The sequence below is a fragment of the Mus musculus genome, chromosome 18 (assembly GCF_000001635.26).
Source record: "Mus musculus strain C57BL/6J chromosome 18, GRCm38.p6 C57BL/6J".
NCBI classification, from domain to species: Eukaryota; Metazoa; Chordata; class Mammalia; order Rodentia; family Muridae; genus Mus; species Mus musculus.
The window spans coordinates 36,945,898-36,966,993 of record NC_000084.6 but is presented as its reverse complement, the minus strand read 5'-3'; the positions used below and the strand labels follow the sequence as shown (position 1 = coordinate 36,966,993).

At 42.1% G+C, this 21,096-nt stretch overlaps 6 protein-coding genes across 6 annotated transcripts in view; all 6 read right to left on the bottom strand.

Moving 5' to 3' along the window:
• Pcdha5 (protocadherin alpha 5) overlaps positions 1–6,718 on the bottom strand; it is a 227,388-nt gene extending 220,670 nt beyond the window's left edge. Inside the window, exon 1 of the mRNA NM_009959.2 lies at positions 4,209–6,718. Coding sequence (NP_034089.1) covers positions 4,209–6,554 — 2,346 coding nt within the window. The 5' untranslated portion in view covers positions 6,555–6,718. The remainder of the gene's footprint in view (positions 1–4,208) is intronic.
• Pcdha4 (protocadherin alpha 4) overlaps positions 1–14,305 on the bottom strand; it is a 234,969-nt gene extending 220,664 nt beyond the window's left edge. Inside the window, exon 1 of the mRNA NM_007766.2 lies at positions 11,844–14,305. Within this exon, the coding sequence (NP_031792.1) occupies positions 11,844–14,228 (2,385 nt within the window). The 5' untranslated portion in view covers positions 14,229–14,305. The remainder of the gene's footprint in view (positions 1–11,843) is intronic.
• Gm37013 (predicted gene, 37013) overlaps positions 1–14,346 on the bottom strand; it is an 889,226-nt gene extending 874,880 nt beyond the window's left edge. The window contains exon 1 of the mRNA NM_001174154.2: positions 11,844–14,346. Within this exon, the coding sequence (NP_001167625.1) occupies positions 11,844–14,228 (2,385 nt within the window). The 5' untranslated portion in view covers positions 14,229–14,346. The remainder of the gene's footprint in view (positions 1–11,843) is intronic.
• The window catches only part of Pcdha3 (protocadherin alpha 3), a 241,576-nt gene extending 220,670 nt beyond the window's left edge, over positions 1–20,906 (bottom strand). Inside the window, exon 1 of the mRNA NM_138662.2 lies at positions 18,418–20,906. Within this exon, the coding sequence (NP_619603.1) occupies positions 18,418–20,787 (2,370 nt within the window). The 5' untranslated portion in view covers positions 20,788–20,906. The remainder of the gene's footprint in view (positions 1–18,417) is intronic.
• Positions 1–21,096, bottom strand: part of Pcdha1 (protocadherin alpha 1) — a 257,373-nt gene that overhangs the window by 220,664 nt on the left and 15,613 nt on the right. The gene's annotated exons all lie outside the window — the stretch shown is intronic.
• Pcdha2 (protocadherin alpha 2) overlaps positions 1–21,096 on the bottom strand; it is a 248,457-nt gene that overhangs the window by 220,668 nt on the left and 6,693 nt on the right. The gene's annotated exons all lie outside the window — the stretch shown is intronic.

Genomic DNA, 21,096 nt, shown 5'->3' with positions numbered 1-21,096 from the left:
AAACTGTGCATCTCAGGATGATCTCAAACTCAAAATGGTCAGGTCTCAGAATTGAGAATAATGAGTAGGATACAGGAATGTGCCTCTAAACTGTCTCTACAGCATTTCTTGATTAACATTCAATTTGTATTGATTACACATTGTGTATCTTAAACAAATTACAGTAATTTCTGCTCTTATTTCTCTTGTTTTTGTTGCTCTCTTCTGCTCTTCCTAAAGAATTGATCTTTTTCTCTACACCTCAATTTCATCCTATAGCCTTTGTTTTTCAGAGTCTCATATTCTCCCATGTTTCAAGTGAGACCTTTCTGTACATTCCCCAACCCACCTCTGCATTTCCCCCTCTATGTTTCAGCCTATTTTATTAATATATACTGACTCCTAGAAAGCAGTTAGTTTAACATGAAAACATTACTAGTAATTATTAGTAAACTCATAATTTCAAGGCTAAGAAATTGTTGTTTTGTTTTAATGACAGAAACACTCTATCACTATGATAATTTTTATTTTTATTTCTGTCTACTTACTGGTCTTATTCAAAGTCTGACTACAGTTTGTCTTTCACATATATCATATTTATCTTTATGAGTAAATTTATTAAATTACTAAAACTAGAAACAACTTGCATCTTGATCATAAGCCAACTTTTCATTTTAATCATAACATTTTCTGTTTCTCAAGAGTTTCTCCTTGTTAAAAATTAATTGTATTATTTTGTAAGGTATTTACTTTATATAACATCTTCATACATTCAGTAGGTGGGTGGTTTCTAGTAATGCATTGCCAATGTTAAATTCATGAGCCAAATAATTATTTTCAATTATTCTTTAATATGGATCATGTTTTGTAGATAATATAGATTATTTGCATTCTTTTGCTTAAACTTGGTTTTTATTGGTTGAAGATTGCACCTAGGTAGTTGAAAAGTACCCTCAGTCTCAGATGGGGCTTTTAATACTTTCATCTTTCCCTGTAAAAAATTATCGTCATACGTCATGTCAAATGTAAGCTTTGCCATTACTTCATTTTTAATGTCATCAGCTGGGCATGGATGGACTTCTTTTCAAACTTAGGCGAGTCACCAATAAGACTTTTCCCATGAGGCATGTCATCCCACCTTCTTCCACTATTCTGACATACATTAAGCCTCACAATACTGCAGTGCTGTCCCCTTGTGAGTAGCTATCATCAGATAATTAAATCAGATCTATTTGATATTCTTTCCCAGAAACTTTCCACTACAGTAATTTGTGCAAACAAAACCTGCATTTGCTGACCCAGGAATGGCGGTGCATGACTTTAATCCCAGCACTTGGGAGAGGCAAAGGCAGAGGCAGAGGCAGAGGCAGAGGCAGAGGCAGAGGCAGAGGCAGAGGCAGAGGCAGAGGCAGAGGCAGAGGCAGAGGCAGAGGCAGAGGCAGAGGCAGAGGCAGAGGCAGAGGCAGAGGCAGGCAGATCTCTGAGAGTAGGAGACTACCCTTGTCTACAGAACAGAGTTCTAGAACAGCCAGGGTTGAAAAAAGGAAAGCCAAACAAACAAACAAACAAAAAGTCATTTGCTAGCCAATAGCAAACACAAATAAATAGAAGTTTCTTTTTTAGAATAATATAAGCCACACACACACACACACACACCTTTGTCAAAGGTTTTCTATAGTAATATACATGTATATTAGTGCAAGTAAAGGTAACTTCGACTGGTAAAAATTAATTAGCATCAAACATATTTACTTTTCAATGTAATTCTTCAAAGTTTCCTAGAGCTTGCTTATACAATCCAACTGGAATATTTGTGATAATCATATTGGTTCCAAGTTTAAAAAAATTAGAAATTACTGAAATCCTTTATGTAAAATAAATTAGTGTGGAAAGAAAAATATGTTGATTTTTGGCTGACAAATTGCTTACCTCTTCTCAATTTCATTTATTCAAATAGTTTATTTGAGTCCAGGGGGAAGGTTATATGAAAAGATGATTAGTTGATCTCATTATAAATAACTAAGTCTCTCCTCTATACAACTTATAGCAATCATATAAACTGGTAAGTTTACATTTCAAAACTAAATTAACCAGATTTTTAAAAGTCAGTAGGTATTTTCAACAAACTAATACTGTAGCAAAAGCTAATTCTCAATTCTAAGATCTCGCTAAAGCTAGTCAGTGTATTATAAATATCCAAATAGCATGATAGAAGGGATAGCTATAAAAGTAAATACGTAGGAAATTTTTTAAAAATCGGCAACGCATTAAAAAAGATTCTAATATTTTTATATTAGGTGTGCAATGGTTATTACATGTTGAGCCCACATGTTTTGCCAAAACAAAAGAGAGGAGCAAAAGAGTTTTCTCTTTTCAATGGCAAGGACACTCGCCTAGGGTAGATTACAGTGTCCGTAGACAATAAACACGAGAGAAGAGTTTTATAACAGTCAAGTTTTGTTTCTTCTAAACTGAAGATGCAAAGCAATCAACGGTGTGTTTTCTGACCAAACCTGCTTGGACTTTTAGAGCTAAGGGACTTCACAAGTACTTCTCAATACAAATAACTTAAAGTGAAAACACACTCCGGCTCCTGAAAAATGACACCATTATTCCTCCAGATTCCAATGCTAAACTTTGGCGGGAAATGAATATTCTATATTAGCACAATGCTCTGGGATATGAATGGAAAGGAAATTTTTACTGTTCTCCTTTGTATTACAAGAATTTTAAACAATGGTTATGTCTATCCAAATGAAAACACTACTAAAATGAACATTTTCACACAAAGGTTTTAATTTGTGAAACCATTGGTGTGCACATCTATTTAGACAAAAATTTAATGGATTATTTACTATAAAAATATGACTGAAAAAGAAATTAAACTGTTATGTAAAAATAAAATAATTGCAATTCAACAGAAAGTAAAAAGTATAGTTGTGGACTATGGTAAAAAGACTGATATGTAATCATAAAATAGTATATTAAGAATAAATAATTTAAGCCAGGCTTGGTAGTTCATGCCTTTAATCTCAGCTCTAGGGAGTCAGAGAATGGTTGACATCTGTGAGTTCCAAGTCAGCTGGTTTTCATAAGGAGTCCCAAGCCAACAAGGACTATATAGTAAAACTCTGTCTCAAAACTGACAGAAAGAAAGAAAATATTTTAAAGTATGCCTTACAATTTGTTCTACAATATGCTATAAATTAAATGTGAGTGTTCTTATATAGCAATATACCGTGAAAACATTTTACAAGCAGACTATGGTCTCTCGTGCCTGTAAATCGGCATTGGGGAACCTAAGACAGGAGGATTCAAAGTTTGAGGCCAGCCTAGGAATCTAGCGATGTCAAGGCTAGGTATGGGTTACATAGTTCACCTCAGTCTCAGAAAAACAAAAATGGCTCAACAGAAATATTTCCTGCTATGCAAACACAAGGATGTGAGGTCAAGTCCCAAGAACCCATGAGCCACATATGGTCCTGAATACTTGTAGCCTCGGCATGTGCGGGTGCGCTAAGAGGCGTGCCTGGGGCTTGCCCACTGCCAGCCAAGCTCCAGGTTCAGTGATAGAAACTATCTCCAGGGACTAAAGCAGAGAGTGATAGAGCCTCCTCTGGCCTCCATGAGCACAGGCATGTTCTCTCACACACATACACCACACACATACATTACGTGTCCACAAAAGACTTGAAAATATTTTAGGCTAAGAAAGAAAGTTTGGGGCATATTAATAAAAACCTCCCACAGAATAATAATGACTGCAAGTCATATTCGGTGCAAAGAAATGTCCAAAATTAGAGCTTTTTAAAAACCATGTATTTATTTTATTTTATGTGTATAAATGTTTTGCCTGCACTTATGTATGTGTACCACGTACCTGTGAAATTCAAAATGTGTTGCCCCCACCCCCACCCCCCGGAACTGAAGTTATGAAATAGCAAGTGAGTAGAGGGAATTGAAGTCAGGTCCTCTTCGAGAAAAAAGTGCTCTTAACCACTGAGTCAATCTCTTGTCGACCCTCGCCCCCAAAAGAAAACAAAAACAAAAACTTGTACGTTAAAGAATTGAAAATGGTACTGCTAAAGGTTAACTGAAATTTCTAGGCTAATTGTGTGTGTAACGTTGGATTCTTCAAAGCTAAAATAACCTCGGGAGAAACCTTCACATATTCAGTGATAAAGAATTAAGAGAAAAAAAATTCAGTGAGTACGATTTACAAAACTCACATTCTCTGTAGAGCTGGGTCCCTGAGGTAGGCTGGGACTGAAGGCCATGAGGTCGGTCTTGGGTGGACCTTCTCCAGAGCACACCCTCTGTCGCCTCTGCTGCGAGTATGACCAGGTCCCTACCGCGCTGGAGCACACCAGCACTGGCTTTCCTGGAGCACAGGCTCCATCAGTGGGCGTCGCTGAGCAGCGAATCGCTGTGTACAGAAGCAGGGTGAGCACCAACAGACTGGAAACCGCACAAATGGCGATGATTAGGTACACGTTGACATCTATCAGCGTGGAGTCTGAACCAGAGGTTCCAACCAACACCCTGGATGAGACCTTCGGGGTCTGGCTGTTCTCCACAAGAGACACCAGGAAAGTGGCCGTGGCTGTCAGAGGTGGCTCGCCGTGATCCTTCACCAGCACCAACAAGCGTTGACGCGGCATGTCCGCTTCATCCAGAACACGAGTTGTGCTGATCTCACCAGTGTATAGCCCCACGCGGAACGGGCTGCGCACAGCACCTGTCGCAGGCTGCAACTCATAAGACAGCCACGCGTTGTAGCCAGAATCCGCGTCCACTGCACGCACCTTCGCAACCACATGGCCAGAACTCACTGACCTGGACAACAACTCAATAGTTCCTCCGCTACCCTGAGGCCCCAGCAGCGTGGGTGCGTTGTCGTTCTCATCCAGCACAAACACCTGCAGAGTCACATTGCTGCCCAGGGCAGGCACACCAGCATCCCGCGCGCTCACCTGGAACTGCAGCAGCTCCAGCTCCTCATGGTCCAGAGGCTGCAGCGCAAACACCTTGCCGCTCTCCGCGTGCACAGACACATAGCTCGACAGCAAGCGCTCGCCCACCCTCCGCTCCACCAGCGAGTAGGACACCAGCGCGTTCTCCTGTGCATCAGCGTCCATCGCTGACACCGTGAAGATGTGCGCACCAGGCGGGTTGTTCTCCTTCACGAACACAGTGTATTCGGGCTGCGCAAACGCAGGCACGTTGTCGTTCACGTCAGCCACCTCCACGGACACGCTGGCCGTGGCCCACAAGGAGGGCGAGCCTCCATCGCGAGCGGTCACAACAACGTCGTAGTTAGCGATAGTCTCTCGGTCCAGAGCTCTGTCCAGTACAAGCGAATAGTAATTCTTGAAAGTGGACACCAGCTTGAAGGGGATGTGGGGTGTCAAGGAGCAGGTCACCTGCCCATTGGCGCCTGAGTCACGATCTGACACGCTAATCAGAGCGATGACAGTCGCCAATGGAGCATCCTCTTTGATAGGCAAAAAAATGGAGGTTATGGCCATCTCAGGCACGTTATCATTTACATCCACTAGTTTCACTATAATTTTGCAGTGTCCTGCTAGTGGGAATGCGCTTCTGTCCACTGCATCAATATTAATTTCATATACTTTACAGTCTTCGTAATCCAGTTCGCCCTTAACTTTTATTTCTCCACTGGAAGAATCTATCGTAAATTTAGATTTTACATCGTCAAGAACAAGATTACTAAAGAAATACAGTATTTCTTTATTAATTCCCTCATCCGCATCTGAAGCATTGAGTTTAATGACTAATGTCCCGTTGGGTGTATTTTCTAACAATCTAACATTATAAATAGATTTATCAAACTCCGGAGCATTATCATTTGCATCCAACACATCAATCAGTAACTGAACAGTACCTGTTAGTTCAGGTTTCCCTCCATCAATTGCAATGAGCAACAAACGATGCTCTTGGGTTTCTTCTCTATCTAGGGGCTTCTTCAAAACTAGTTGTAAAACGCTTGTTTCTTCTTCGTTTCTTTTAACATCCAAGTCAAAATATTCATTAGGATTTATCTTATAACTCAAGGCTGCATTGGCTCCTATATCCAAATCAGATGCGCCCTCTACCGGAAACCGCGAGTCTGGCATTCTTGACTCTAAAATAAATAATCTTTGTTCAGGTCGTGAGAATTTAGGCGGGTTGTCGTTAATGTCCTTCACCTCCACCTCCACGTGGAAAACCTGCAGCGGCCTGTCCACGATCACCTCCAGGTGGATGCTACACTCCGCGCTCCGCCCACACAGCTCCTCCCGGTCGATCCGAGAATTCACAAACAAAATGCCATTCTGCAGATTTACCTCCAGAAGGTCCCCGCGGTCCTTGGACGCCACTCTGAACAGGCGGGGCACCAGCTCCGTCAGCTCCAGCCCCAGGTCCTGCGCGATGCGGCCCACGAAGGTGCCGTGTTTGGCCTCCTCGGGGATGGAGTAGTGGAGCTGGCCGCTCCCTGCCTCCCAGGCTGCGAGAAGCACAAAGGAGATCAGCAGGCGCCGAAATCCCGGACTTCCTCGCTGGAAATATACCATCGCAATCTTGTTCCACTTCTCCAGTCTCTATTGCAGCACCACACAAAGTCCTTTGACAACTTAGTTCCAATTTACAATAGATTTGATTTCCTTGCTTTTTGTGAGCTTCTGTAGCAGATCCAAAAATGGAAGATCCTTTTCCTAAGTAAAATGTACTACTCTCCGTATCCTTTTTTGACGTTGGAAGCTAAAAATGTATCTTGTGGTGTCTAGCGACACCATGTGGATAAAAGGGTAAGTATTTTTCTTTGTTTTATTTTATTCACTTACCTTTTATTTTGAAATTATTTCTCAATAATACTCAATTTCAATTACATGTTTTTATGCTTCTGTATATTTCTGCTCTCTGTTCTCTAATTAGATGTCACCTCTTTAACCAGTCTCCTATTTAGTTGCTTGACTTACCAACCCACTAGATGCTCTGCAGGTGATCTCCGGACTGGACCTAACTTTATAAACACAATCTAAAGTAAAACAGCATATGAGCATACCACTGCATATGGATAAATCTTCAGTAGACACCCCAAAGATTTTGTCCATTTATTTATAGACAGATTTATATTCAAACTGATGAAATAACTTCCATTGGTTATTTTTTCAACAGTTTCTGTTGTTCACTAGTATCCTTTCCATACTTAGCTATAGCCTAATTTTTTTAGTTTGTCTATATTAACCTAATGAACATGAATTTCCTGGGTATTATTGAACAAAATATTCTAGATTTAATGTTTATTACTGGCGATTTGTTTATTGATTGATTCTATCTTCAAAAAGAATTCAAACAGTTTAAATATTCTAACTTCAGGTCCCTTTTTGAAATCTTCCCAAATTAATGAACATTTAATCCTTTTTTGGCACCTAACAATTTTTGTGTTGTTTTACTCTAATATGGGGACTTTAATTGTCCACATGTTGTACAATATTAGTAAGCAACTTGGCACTATTTTCATGATACAGTATCTAAGTAGCAACTGTGGAAATTGTATAATCACTTATCTTACATTACCTAACAAGTCGGAATCCCAATATTGATTAACATGTAGTGTGCCACAAAAATATATAGGCTTTAGTAAAGGTAATGACATACTCAATGAAGAAAAGGCATACCTAGTATGAAAAATAGTTTGCATTTTATTCAGATATATGGGAGATAAAAGTCTCTGAACTTTTGTTCGTCTTTGCAGCTGTTGGAATTATGACCCGTATTTGTCGTTCTCTAGTTGAGGACTTGAGGGTTGCTTTCTCAATCATGATATTCTAAATCCCACAGAAGACACAGGAATCTTCTCAGCCATTTTTTCAGTCAGATAGTAGAGAATACATTTTTGGCTAGTCTAACTCACTGTTCTCTTTTTCTAGGCATTTTAGTTGTAGCGAGGAGTGGTGGTATACATACCTTTAATCCCAGCACTCTGACTTATTTTACTTCATAGTGCCATATGAAGTAGAATAAGAGTAATGAATAAAAGATACAAAATTTAAATATTCAGAAGACTTATTAATTATAGATAGTTCAGGAGGAAAGAAAGAAAGAATTAATATTTATTTCAATTCCGTCTTTCTCATTGATAAAACGCATATTTTCTAAATGCATATCAAGCAAATATTTAAATAGGTTATAATTTTCTGAAAGAAAATATCATTCAAGACAACTACAGCTTTTCTCGTACAGTGTCTAGAATTTAATTCAATATTACTGAACTTAATAAGAAGAAAACTATGAAAAGAAAAACGTTCTGATAGGTGATGATTCAGTGACATGAGAGACCACAAATAACTATAATTATTATGTTGATTAAATTCATTAAAATGAGATAATTTCACTTAAAAACTCTACTTTTTTTTAATAAAGCAAAGCAAGGTGCTAAAATCTGGAGGGCACTGACAGAAGTTAGGAATTCAGTTGATTGGGTAGTAGCCTAGACTAATAAGAAAGGAGTCAGGCATGGTGGTGGTTCATGCCTTTAATCCCAGCATTCCAGAGGCAGGAAGACCCCAGGGATCAAGGCTACTCTGGACTACAGAGCAAGTTTTGAGACATCCAGGGCTACACAGAGAAATCCTATCTCAAAAAACAAAGAAGAGAAGGAAGAAGAAACAATTACTATGTAAGGGATACATTGCAATATCATAAGCATCATCCAGCAAAGAGTGTGAGTGACTTACAAGCACAAATAGATATAAAATCTATGAAGTATATAGTGTAAAGATTTAACATATGTACAGTGATTCTCAGGAGAAGAGATTAATGTAAAGTAGAAGCAATATTTGAAGGAATGCTAATAAATATTATTTTAAATTGATAAAGGATCAATTCACAGATACAAAAGGTCATAAAAACTTCAAGGGAGGTTTTTAAAAGTAACCCAATACTGATCAGGTAATATAGTTGTGGACAATTTTCAAGCAAACAAACAACAAAAAAGAATCTTCTGTTTTGTTTTTTTCCAGACAGGGTTTCTCTGTATAGACCTGGCTGTCTTAGAACTCACTGTGTAGATCAGGCTGACCTTAATCTCAGAGATCTGCCTGCATCTGTCTCCCAAGTGCTTAGATTAAAATTGTGTGCCACCATCACCTCACCAAAAAAGAGTTTTTAAAACAGCTTTAAAAGAAAGAAAGAAAGAAAGAAAGAAAGAAAGAAAGAAAGAAAGAAAGAAAGAAAGAAAGGAAGGAAGGAAGAAAGGAAGGAAGGAAGAAAGGTCACTGTGACACTGTGATGGTTTGAATATGCTTGGGCCAGGGAGTGGCACTATTAGGAGGTGTGGCCTTGTTCAAGTAGGTGTGTCACTGTGGGTGTGGGCTTTAATACCCTAGTACTGGCTGACTGGAAGATAGTCTTCCACAAGCAGCCTTCAGATGAAGATGTAGCACTCTCAGCTTTGCCTATATCATGCCTTGGCTAGATGCTGCACTGCTCCCACCTTGGTGATAATGGCCTGAACCTGTGAACCCATAAGCCAGCCAAGTAAATGATGTCCTTTATAAGACTTGCTTTGGTCATGGTGTCTGTTCACAGCAGTAAAACCCAAACTAAGACAGTCACAATACATCAATGATAAATTTGGTAGTCATCTTCTCATGAAGGGACTATAGAAAGTTATCTTCAAAGTGATAGGAAAAAATAACTTCCCAATTAGACACTAAATACCTAACAAAACTATTTCTCAAAGGTGGCATTTAAATGCTACATCTAAATACAAAAACATGGGGTTTCTTCACTATCAGACCATAGGAAAATACTCAAGAACCTTTTTCAGAAGAAAGAAGAACTCAGAAACACAAACATAAATGAGTATTAACAGTACAAAGATAATAATTGTATGTCAAGGATCTATGCATAATTCAAAAGCACAAGTGTAACATAAATTGAGGGAGGGGCAGTTACACAGAGTGATTTCCTAAGCTTCTGGAATTCTCTCAAGGTTGCAATACAATACAAGTATTGGTTGATGCCTTGGCAAGTCAACAGTGTGCTTTACAATCTCTAGGAAATGGAAGAGAAAAAAAAAGAATATATGACTTTAAAATACACATCAGAGCTACAGACATCAGTAAGGTGATGTCATATAAAGTTCTAGACCCCCTTTTCCCTAAGTGGGAGAGAGACAAATTGTCAAGAATAATACACAGCCCTATTCCAATCCTGAGGAACCTAAAGATGAAGCAAAAAGCCCGTACACTACAGGCAAGCTCAAAACTGCCATTTCAAAGCAGGTGAAAAACACCGGGAACTTCTCATCATAGTCTTTTCTCCTAGCACAGCACTGCTCTGGCAGAAGGAAACAACAGCTTCTAGCTTATCTCCAAGGAGTGTGGAAGAGTGGACTTCAAAGTCTACATCCTACATTTCAGAGAGCAGAGCGCTACCCAGAGGCTTGGTTTCTGTCTCGCTACTCGGAGTACAAGTGGAGCACATTTGTGAGGACAATTAGCAGCATTCGAAGCTGATGCTACTAATGGCCTCTTCCCAATGAGGAAATGAGAAGGGCAGAGCAAGGAGCCAATTTCACTGTTTCCCATTGGGCAGATCAAGAAACTCTTTTCTGTCTCACCTGTATCTCACGTTGATAGGAAACTGCAGATTCTAATGCCTGAAAACTATTCAGAACAACAACAAAGAGGCATCATCCAGGTGTGGATTAATACATTAATCCCATCACTTGAGAGGCAGAGGTTGAACGGTCTCTGAGTTCCAGATCAGCCTGGCCTGCTTAATGAGTTTTGGGCCAGTCATAGACTGTGTGGAAAAGAGGAAAGAGGTGAGTAGAGACTTTACTCCAGGGCATCTGTACAGTGAAAAGACACCTAGGGGAGTCATTTATCAGCCCCTGAAAAAGAGAAATCAGTAGATGGCCCTGCTAGGCGTTTGTGCATAAAACTATAGAGAGCACACATCTGCCCAAATGGCTTGGAGGAGCCCAGATTCTCAGACAACTGACAATGAGAACCTGCTAGAAGGATTGGGAGAAGTGGCTGATTTTTTTCTACAAATAAGGGAACATTGACACCAAATAACAAAAGGGGAGAAAAGTAAGAGAACACAAAAGAATTTCTGTGATCTACAGAAGCCAAATGTAAAGAGGAGAGGCGAATGAATTCTGGCAGTCTTTAAACTAGCCAACACAAAATGCCCAATGAGCTCATGAAAATAAAGTATTAACAGAAAGGGAACTTCAACAGAGATGGAGTTTTAACCAACTGCAGAGAAATTTTGGAATTGAAGAACACTGAAAATTTCAGGAGAACAATTATAAATATATGACCAAGCAAAAGGAACAGTGGCCTCAAGGATGGAATATTTGCTTATGAAGAGAGTCAAAGCTAAAAGAGAATGTTAAAGGATGAAGAAGGACTAAGAGACTTAATGGTTGTTGGTTTTTTTTTAAGTGAGCTAATATTTGTATTGTGTTAATCACAGAGAGAAGAGAACAGCAAAATTCTTAACTTCGGAATTATGGCTTAAACCCTCTAAATCTGCGGGTGAAATGGATAGTCAAAGCCAAGAACCTTAGCATAGTTCAGAGAGGAGGAAACTAAGCAATGCCACATCTAGAAACTAATTGTTAAGCATCAACAGTGAAGACAGAATTTTGACAGCAGCTGGAACACCGTAAAGCTTATCAGCAGATTTCTCGGCAGAAATTTTGCATGCTAGAAGATATAGTCAAACTCCCAAAGGAAAACTATCACCATGCAAGAATTCCATATCCAGTAATAAATAAATCTGTGAAGAAAGTGATAAGACACTTATGAAAAAGTCAAGTTAAAGACGAGAGTAAAACTAACCTTTCCAGAGGAATCCTCTGCAGACTGCAATTGATCCTCTCTGTCCCTTGAATCAGATAAACTGGGGCTGAAGGCCATGAGGTCGGTCTTAGGTGGGTACTCCCCAGAGCACACCCTTTGCCTCCTTTGTTGGGAGTATGACCAGCTCCCCACTGCACTGGAGCACACCATTACCGGTTTTGGAGGCCCGCACACGCTCTCACTGGGGACAGTGGAACAGCGCAGCGCTGTGTACAGCAGCAGCGTGAGCACTAGCAGGCTGGACACTGCACAGATGGCAATGATCAGGTACACGTTGACATCCACCAGTGACGCCTCAGAGTGTGTGACACTCGTGGATACTCGCGATGGAGCCTTTGGTACCGGGCCATTCTCTACCAGAGACACCAACACTGTGGCGGTAACAATCATTGCTGGGTCACCATGGTCCTTCACCAGCACCAGAAGGCGCTGACGTGGCGAATCTGCTTCATCCAGTATGCGCGTAGTACTAATCTCGCCCGTATACAAACCTACGCGGAAAAGGCTACGGGAATTGCCTTCTGACGATTGCAGCTCATAAGAGAGCCATGCATTATAGCCAGAGTCTGCATCCACCGCGCGCACCTTAGCCACCACATGGCCTGCACCCACTGATCTGGACACCAACCGGCTCACGATTCCACCAGAGACTCCTGCCTCAGGTTCCAGCAGTGTGGGCGCGTTGTCATTCTCGTCCAGCACAAACACCTGCAGAGTCACATTGCTGCCCAGGGCAGGTACACCAGCATCCCGCGCGCTCACCTGGAACCGCAGCAGCTCCAGCTCCTCATGGTCCAGAGGCTGCAGCGCGAACACCTTGCCGCTCTCCGCGTGCACAGACACATAGCTCGACAGCAAGCGCTCGCCCACCCTCCGCTCCACCAGCGAGTAGGACACCAGCGCGTTCTCCTGTGCGTCCGCATCCATCGCTGACACCGTGAAGATGTGCGCACCAGGCGGGTTGTTCTCCTTCACGAACACCGTGTATTCGGGCTGCGCGAACACAGGTGCATTGTCGTTCACGTCAGCAACCTCAACAGACACGCTAGCCGTGGCCCACAGCGAGGGAGAGCCCCCATCCCGCGCTGTCACCACCACCTTATAGTCCGCTGTTGTCTCTCTGTCCAGGGCGCTGTCCAGCACGAGCGAATAGTAATTCTTGAATGTGGACACCAACTTGAAGGGGACATGACTTGTCAGGGAGCAGGTCACCTGCCCGTTGACACCCGTGTCCCGATCAGACACACTAATGAGTGCGATGACAGTGCCCACTGGAGAATTCTCTCGTATTGGAAGTGATAGAGATTTGAATTCCAATTCTGGAACATTATCGTTGATGTCTTCAACTTGTACAATGACTTTACAGTGCCCAGAGAGTGGAAGTTGTCCCTTGTCAATTCCCTCTATGAGAATTTCATAGGATTTGCATTCTTCAAAATCAATGTATCCCTTTACAATAATCTCTCCGCTAACAGGGTCTATGTGGAATTTGTATTTCACATTTGGTGAAATATCTGTAGAAAATGAGTACATAATATCCCCATTTACCCCTTCGTCTAAATCTGAGGCATTGACTTTGACTACCAATGTCCCATTTGGAACGTTTTCTGGTAATTTCACGGTATACAGAGATCTGTCAAAAACTGGAGCATTATCATTGGCATCCAGCACAGTGATGAGTAACTGAACACTGCCGGTCAGCTCTGGCTTTCCTCCGTCCGTGACAGTAAGCACTAAAATTATCTCTGGAGTTTCCTCCCGGTCTAAAGATTTCCGTAATACAAGTCCAAGACCTTTTACCCGTTCGTCGTTGGATGGTTTTTCCAAAGAAAAGTAATCATTTGGACTCAGTCTGTAAGTCAGTACAGCATTGATTCCGATATCTGCGTCTGAAGCGCCCTCTAGTGGAAACCAAGTGTCAAGTGGCCTTGATTCTGCAATGAACAGATTCTTTTGTGTTGTTGGGAACCTGGGAGGGTTGTCGTTAATGTCCCTCACCTCCACCTCCACGTGGAAAACCTGCAACGGCCTGTCCACGATCACCTCCAGGTGGATGCTGCACTCCGCGCTCCGCCCGCACAGCTCCTCCCGGTCGATCCGAGAATTCACAAACAAAATGCCATTCTGCAGATTTACCTCCAGAAGGTCTCCGCGGTCCTTGGACGCCACTCTGAACAGGCGGGGCACCAGCTCCGTCAGCTCCAGCCCCAGGTCCTGCGCGATGCGGCCCACGAAGGTGCCGTGTTTGGCCTCCTCAGGGATGGAGTAGTGGATCTGGCTGTTCCCTGCCTCCCAGATTGCAAGAAGCAGAAAAGAAAGAAGCAAGCGCTGGGATTCCTGGCCACTTCCCCAGGAAAATTCCATTTCAAGTGCACAGTGCTTTGTTCTGATTAGGGATTCTCTCAGAGCTAGGAGAATTCTTCTAATCCGTTAGTCCATCGCCACTGCATCCGCCATTGTTCCGATTCGGACTAGCAAATACAGCTTTCCGAGAAGAGTGGAAATGACTTCTTTTAGTCTGCCTTCTGTAGGATCTATTTGACGGTAAAGAGCGACATCATGTGGCTCCAAACTGTAAGTATGAGTTGCAGAAATCCTCACCACTAAAAGCTGTCTTATTTATTCCTTCACCTTTTCCAAATAGGTTTCCCGTTTTGCAAAATAGAGACATATTTTGTAGATATTCATTCTCACCAGTGACTGTATGTGATCTTTCGTTTTATCAGAACACCAACTTCTAATACAGTGGAAGTTCATGTAGTTTTTTTTTTTCATGTGGACTTTTAGTATTTAGAGAGACCAAGCTGTCGTTAATAGAAACTTTGTAAACATGTAGTAATGCGGTGCAGATTAGGAAAATTCAAGACAGGTTCCGAATGAGCCGTCAAGTTTGTAACAATTTAAAAGCTCCCCCAAACTATAGAAGTTTCATGATTAAAGCAACTGGACAGTTATTTTGTACCCTCTTTGAAAATTTGAATCACCAAGACTGCATGTTTGGTTCCTTTGTTTGATTTTAATTACTCCTTTGCCGCCGTTTAAGTATGTGTGCACTCCTTTGAAATAATACTTTTAAAGATAATTGTTGTGTTTTAATATTAGTACCTCAGAAAATTTTAAATACTGTTTACTGTTACCCAACACAACTGGTTTCCTTTTCTTTTCATTTTTGAGACTGGGTATTATTTATCCTAGGCTATCTTGGAACTCACAGTGTACCAAAGTTTACCCGAAATGTCTGATTCTCCTGCCCAAAGTGCTGGACTGTGGGCATGCACCACCACAAGTGTCATGGGATGCTGGGCATAGAACTCAAGCTTCTTGCAGACTAGGCAAGCACTGTAGCAACTGGACTGCATCACTAGCCCAGTGTCAGCTCTCAAGTTCTAAACATATGGTATCTCAACACTTTAATTTTATAAAGATACAAAATCCAAGCTGAGGCTGTGGTGGCACAGGCCTTTAGTCCAAACACTTGAACGTCTGAGACAAACAGACCAGAGACAAAAAGTTTGAAGCCAGGCTGGTCTAGAGAGCAAGTGCCAGGACAGCCAGAACTACACAAAGAAACCCTGTCTTAAAAAAAAAAAAGCAAACAAAAACTAAAAATAAAATAAAATTAATAAAAAACAAGCAAATTGTTTGATATTTTAATGATATTGATCTAAAGAGAATATATTTTAACATAGAAAGGTTGTGTTTTACCTTAATTTTCAAACCAAAATTTGCCAGGTGTGATCTTGATTCATCCATGATCTAAGTGGACAATGGAGATATTCCCGGAAAGCAAAATAATTTCCTGTACAACCTTAACAAAGAAAGTATGGGTGGAAGTGGCCATCTGAGGACTCCTATTGAACCATAATGGGGGAGGGTGTGGTATAAGTGGCCATCTGCAAACTCCCTTTTCATCCTAAATTCATAACTTTCTCTCTTCCATATTTCTTTAGAAAACACCTTTTCTTTTAGAAAAATCAAACTATCAAAAATAATTTCAAGCTCCCCTCTCTATAAAGACCGTCTCTTTCCCTCTCTCTCACTCACATACAACTAATTTCTGAGTCAAAACAGAAACAAGCAGACTCTCACTAAGAACTCAAAGGGTTTTTTTTTTAATTATCAAAAGTCTGTAATCATCTTCTGTGGGTAAGACACTGGAAGAAGTCAGAAGAAGTACCCTTCCTTTGTTTTATTTACAGAGCCTAGAGATACATAGATTTGAGATCCAACGGGATAAAAACTAATATTTGTGACGGTCGATCTTGTTGCTAACTTGATTTTCAACAATCCTGATAGAAACAAACCTCAGCACATGTCTGTGAGGGATTTGCTAGACTGTGTTAATTGAGGTGAGAACATTGATCCTGAATGTGGGCAGCAGCATTCCCCTGCAGGAGATTTGCTTTAGATAAAAAGTAGGAATCAACAGAGGACCACCATTCATCATTCTCTACTTCCTACTACAGGACAAGCTGGCCTGCTGCCAAGACTTCCCTCCTGTGATGGGCAGTAGTTACCCCAGAACCATGAACCAAAACAAACCCTTCTTTCCTTAAGTAGATTTTATTAGCACTTTGTCACCACCACAAGAGAAATAACTAATACATTATTCATTTGAAATAAATATTTATTTATTTATATTCAGTATGGGGACGATGAGGTGGATTAGTGGGCAAAAAGCACTTGTCATGCAAAACTGGCAATCTTAATTTGATTCTTAAACTCAGAACACATAGAGGAAGGATATTGTCAACTCCCAAAACTTGTCCTCTGAGCGCTATATGTGACATATACATTAATTAATTAGCTAGTGAATTATTCACTTTTTAGAGTATATATGTATATATCACTCAAAACTCTTTTTTTTACAAGATTTATTTATTTTATTTTATGTGAGTACACCATAGCTCTCTTCAGACACCCAAAAAGAGGGCATCGGATCCCATTACAAATGGTTGTGAGCTACCATGTGGTTGCTGGGAATTGAACTCAGAACCTCTGGAAGAGCAATCGGTGCTCTTAACTGCTGAGCCATCTCTCTAGCCCACTCAAAACTCTTCAAATCATATTTGCCCAAGTTCAAGAACAACATGGGCTGCTTGAGACCCTACCTCAAAAACTTTCAAAAATGTCCTTTTGAAACTCTTCTTAAGAATTTCAAGAAGAGCTGCTTTAGAAGACTGAAGTCCCATATCAAGGAACAAAAACTCTGAATGACCCTGTAACCTACCACAGGATGATAGCAGATTGATAAAATAAGTATCGAACTGAGGTTGAGCATGCTGTGGCAAATACTTGAATGGAGAAAGAGAAAAAGATGATTCTAGGAAAGAAAATGGAAATAAGCAAGAGGAATAATAAAGAAAATATGTATTTCAGTCAAGTGTATTGGTGCACCCCTTTGATTCCAGCACTCAGGGGGCAGAGACAGGCAGATCTCTGTGAGTTCAAGGCCAGCCTGATCTACCTAATGAATTCCAGGACACTCAGAACTACATAAGAGCTTGTCTTTAATAAAGAAAACCCATGTATCTCTTTGTGAGTGCTGCTCTCCTGGAGTGTGCTGTAGGCACCTAGCACCTGCACTTTCCCACTCTATGACCCCAAGAGCACTATCCTTGAGCATTGCCAGCCTTGAATGAACCCCATGAAAGTAAAGCATCATGGGGACTTGCAATGCTGCAGAGAAAGTCTTTCTCCATGTAAGACCCCTGACATGCGACCAGCACGCACTGCTGCTGCTGACAAACATAAACAGAGGGAAGAAAGAAAACAGAGTCCAGAAGGAGGAGCACTGACGCTCATCCCTTCCACTCCATGTCTCTCCTAGACTACCCACAATGCCATGAGTGTTCTCTCCGGTAACAAGGAAAATTGAACATGACTCCATGTTCAATTTTGTAGTCCAGGCTGGCCTCAAACTCAGAAATCTGCCTGCCTCTGCCTCCCAAGTGCTGGGATTAAAGGTGTATACTAGTACAACCAGCAGAAATTAAAATATTTTTCAATTGGGAAAAATTAGGACAACATAGCATTTTCAGAATTTTGTTTTGCTTTGATTTCTCATAACTTTTAATGGAAATATTTAAAATATCGCCTTGGAGGGGCTGGAAAGATAGCTAGTGATTAAGAGCACTCATGTGTATTGTACATATCACTCACACACATAATCTTACATTTTAAATTAAAAACCACTGTGGAATAAAATTTAATACTCCCACAACATATTTAAATGTTTTTAAAATAATATTTTTAATCCAATGACACATTCTTTTCCATTTGAGTAATTTGTTGAAAATAAGTCTCTATGTAATTTTTAAACTACTATACCGGTAAAACTTCTTCGTTGTTAACCTCTTTTGTGTAGTTGTAAGAACGCTAATGTCCCATGAGTGATAAGACAAAGAACCCATAGCTTTAATGACAATACTAGCGAGTGTAAAGTTCTCTACAGAACGAACATAAATAGAATAGTTCATTTTAACGCCATCTCCCCAAAAAAGGAAAATACTGGCATATAAATAAGAATATTTTAGAGGGAAAATTTACTCACTTTGATGGAGAAATCAATGTCTCCAACCAGTTTGTCTTCTTTATCTTGATTAACTGGGCATGGTGTAAGACTTGGGCTGAAGGCCATGAGATCGGTCTTGGGCGGGCCCTCTCCAGAGCACACCCTCTGTCTTCTTTGCTGCGAATATGACCAGGTCCCCACTGCGCTGGAGCACACCAGCATGGGCTTCCCAGGACCGCCCTCCGTGGGCGCTGTGGAGCACCTGAGTGCAAGGTACAGCAGCAGCGTGAGCACCAACAGGCTAGACACGGCACAGATGGCGATGATCAGGTACACGTTGATATCTACAAGCGAAGCCTCCCTACCGGCAGAATCCACCAAAGTCCGGGATGGGGTGTTTGGCGTGTGCCCACTCTCCACCAGAGACACAAGCAAGGTGGCTGTAGCTGTCAGCACCGGCTCGCCATGGTCCTTCACCAATACCAATAGGCGCTGTCGCGGGGCATCTGTTTCATCCAGGACACGTGTGGTGCTGATCTCACCGGTGTACAGACCCACGCGGAAGGGAAGACGTCCACTGCCCGCTGCTGACTGCAGCTCATAAGAGAGCCACGCGTTGTAGCCAGAGTCCGCGTCCACAGCACGCACCTTCGTCACCACATGCCCTGCACCCACTGTCCGTGACACCAGTTCGCTCACTGCGCTGCCCGCGTGAGGCCCCAGCAGTGTGGGCGCATTGTCGTTCTCATCCAGCACAAACACCTGCAGAGTCACATTGCTGCCCAGGGCAGGCACACCAGCATCCCGCGCGCTCACCTGGAACTGCAGCAGCTCCAGCTCCTCATGGTCCAGAGGCTGCAGCGCAAACACCTTGCCGCTCTCCGCGTGCACGGACACATAGCTCGACAGCAAGCGCTCGCCCACCCTCCGCTCCACCAGCGAGTAGGACACCAGCGCGTTCTCCTGTGCGTCCGCATCCATCGCTGACACCGTGAAGATGTGCGCGCCAGGAGGGTTGTTCTCCTTTACAAACACTGTGTACTCCGGCTGCGCAAATGCAGGAGCATTGTCATTCACGTCAGCCACCTCCACAGACACGCTAGCCGTGGTGCACAAAGAAGGAGAGCCCCCGTCCCTGGCAGTCACAACAACGTTGTAGTTAGAGATGGTCTCTCGGTCCAGGACACTGTCCAGCACAAGAGAATAGTAATTCTTAAAGGTGGACACCAGCTTGAAGGGAACCTGAGGGGTCAAAGAGCAGGTCACTTGTCCATTGGCTCCAGAGTCACGGTCAGACACACTGATCAGGGCGATGACAGTGCTGGGTGCAGAATTTTCTAACACAGGAAGTGATAATGACTTGATGACCAATTCAGGCACGTTATCATTGACGTCCACAATTTCAACTAGAACCGTGCAATGATCTGTCATTGGAGGGGTTCCCTTGTCTGCTGCTTCTATCTGGATTTCAAAAGATTTGGTTTCCTCAAAATCTATGTTACCTTTTACAGTGATGTATCCACTGATTGGGTCTAAGTGGAATTTTGACAGGATTTCAAGTGACATATCCTGGTGAAAAGAATATACAATGTCCTTATTTACTCCTTCATCCAAATCAGAGGCATCAACATCCACTACTACAGTACCATTTGGAGCATTTTCGGGTAATCTGACTTTGTAGAATGTCTTCTCAAATGCTGGGGCGTTGTCGTTCACATCTAGAACAGTGATCTTCACTTGAGTGGTGCCAGTGAGCTCAGGTTTCCCACCATCAACTGCAGTTATCAATAAATTATGTTCAGGAATGTCCTCTCTGTTTAAAAGTTTTTTCAACACGAGTCCCAGGGACTTAATTTCCTCATCTTTTCTTTTGACATCCAAAGAAAAGTATTCACTTGAGTTAAGACTGTAAGACAACAACGAATTGGTTCCTATATCTGCATCTGATGCGCCCTCTAGCGAAAACCGGGAGCCCAGCGGCCGAGATTCATAGATAAAAAGATTCTTTGTGGCTACTGGAAATACTGGAGGGTTGTCGTTAATGTCCCTCACCTCCACCTCCACGTGGAAAACCTGCAGCGGCCTGTCCACGATCACCTCCAGGTGGATGCTACACTCCGCGCTCCGCCCGCACAGCTCCTCCCGGTCGATCCGAGAATTCACAAACAAAATGCCATTCTGCAGATTTACCTCCAGAAGGTCCCCGCGGTCCTTGGACGCCACCCTGAACAGGCGAGGCACCAGTTCAGCCAGCTCCAGCCCCAGGTCCTGCGCGATGCGTCCCACAAAGGTGCCGTGTTTGGCCTCCTCTGGGACGGAGTAATGAAGCTGGCCGCTCCCTGCCTCCCAGGCTGCAAAGAGAAGAAGCCAGAGCAGCAGATGCCGATCTTCTCTCTGAGAAAACACCATCGCAAGTCCCTTCCGAATGTTTGGTTGCTCTCTCGCCGATCCAAAATTTCTTAAATATTTTTAGTTTCTTATTCTTCACATCTTAAACACCTTACCGTTACCATTTTATCTGAGACAATGACGGAAAGGATCCTGTGAATGTGTAATACCGGCTGTTTCTTCTTTGAAGGAACTTGTGGTGGACAGCGACACCAAGTGGCTAAATGTGTAAGTATTTAATGTACTTATTTTTCGTTCTTATATGCCTAATTTGAATTGTTGCAACATTTGTATTTTGACCTGTGATTTCCTTCCAACAGTCACCAAAGT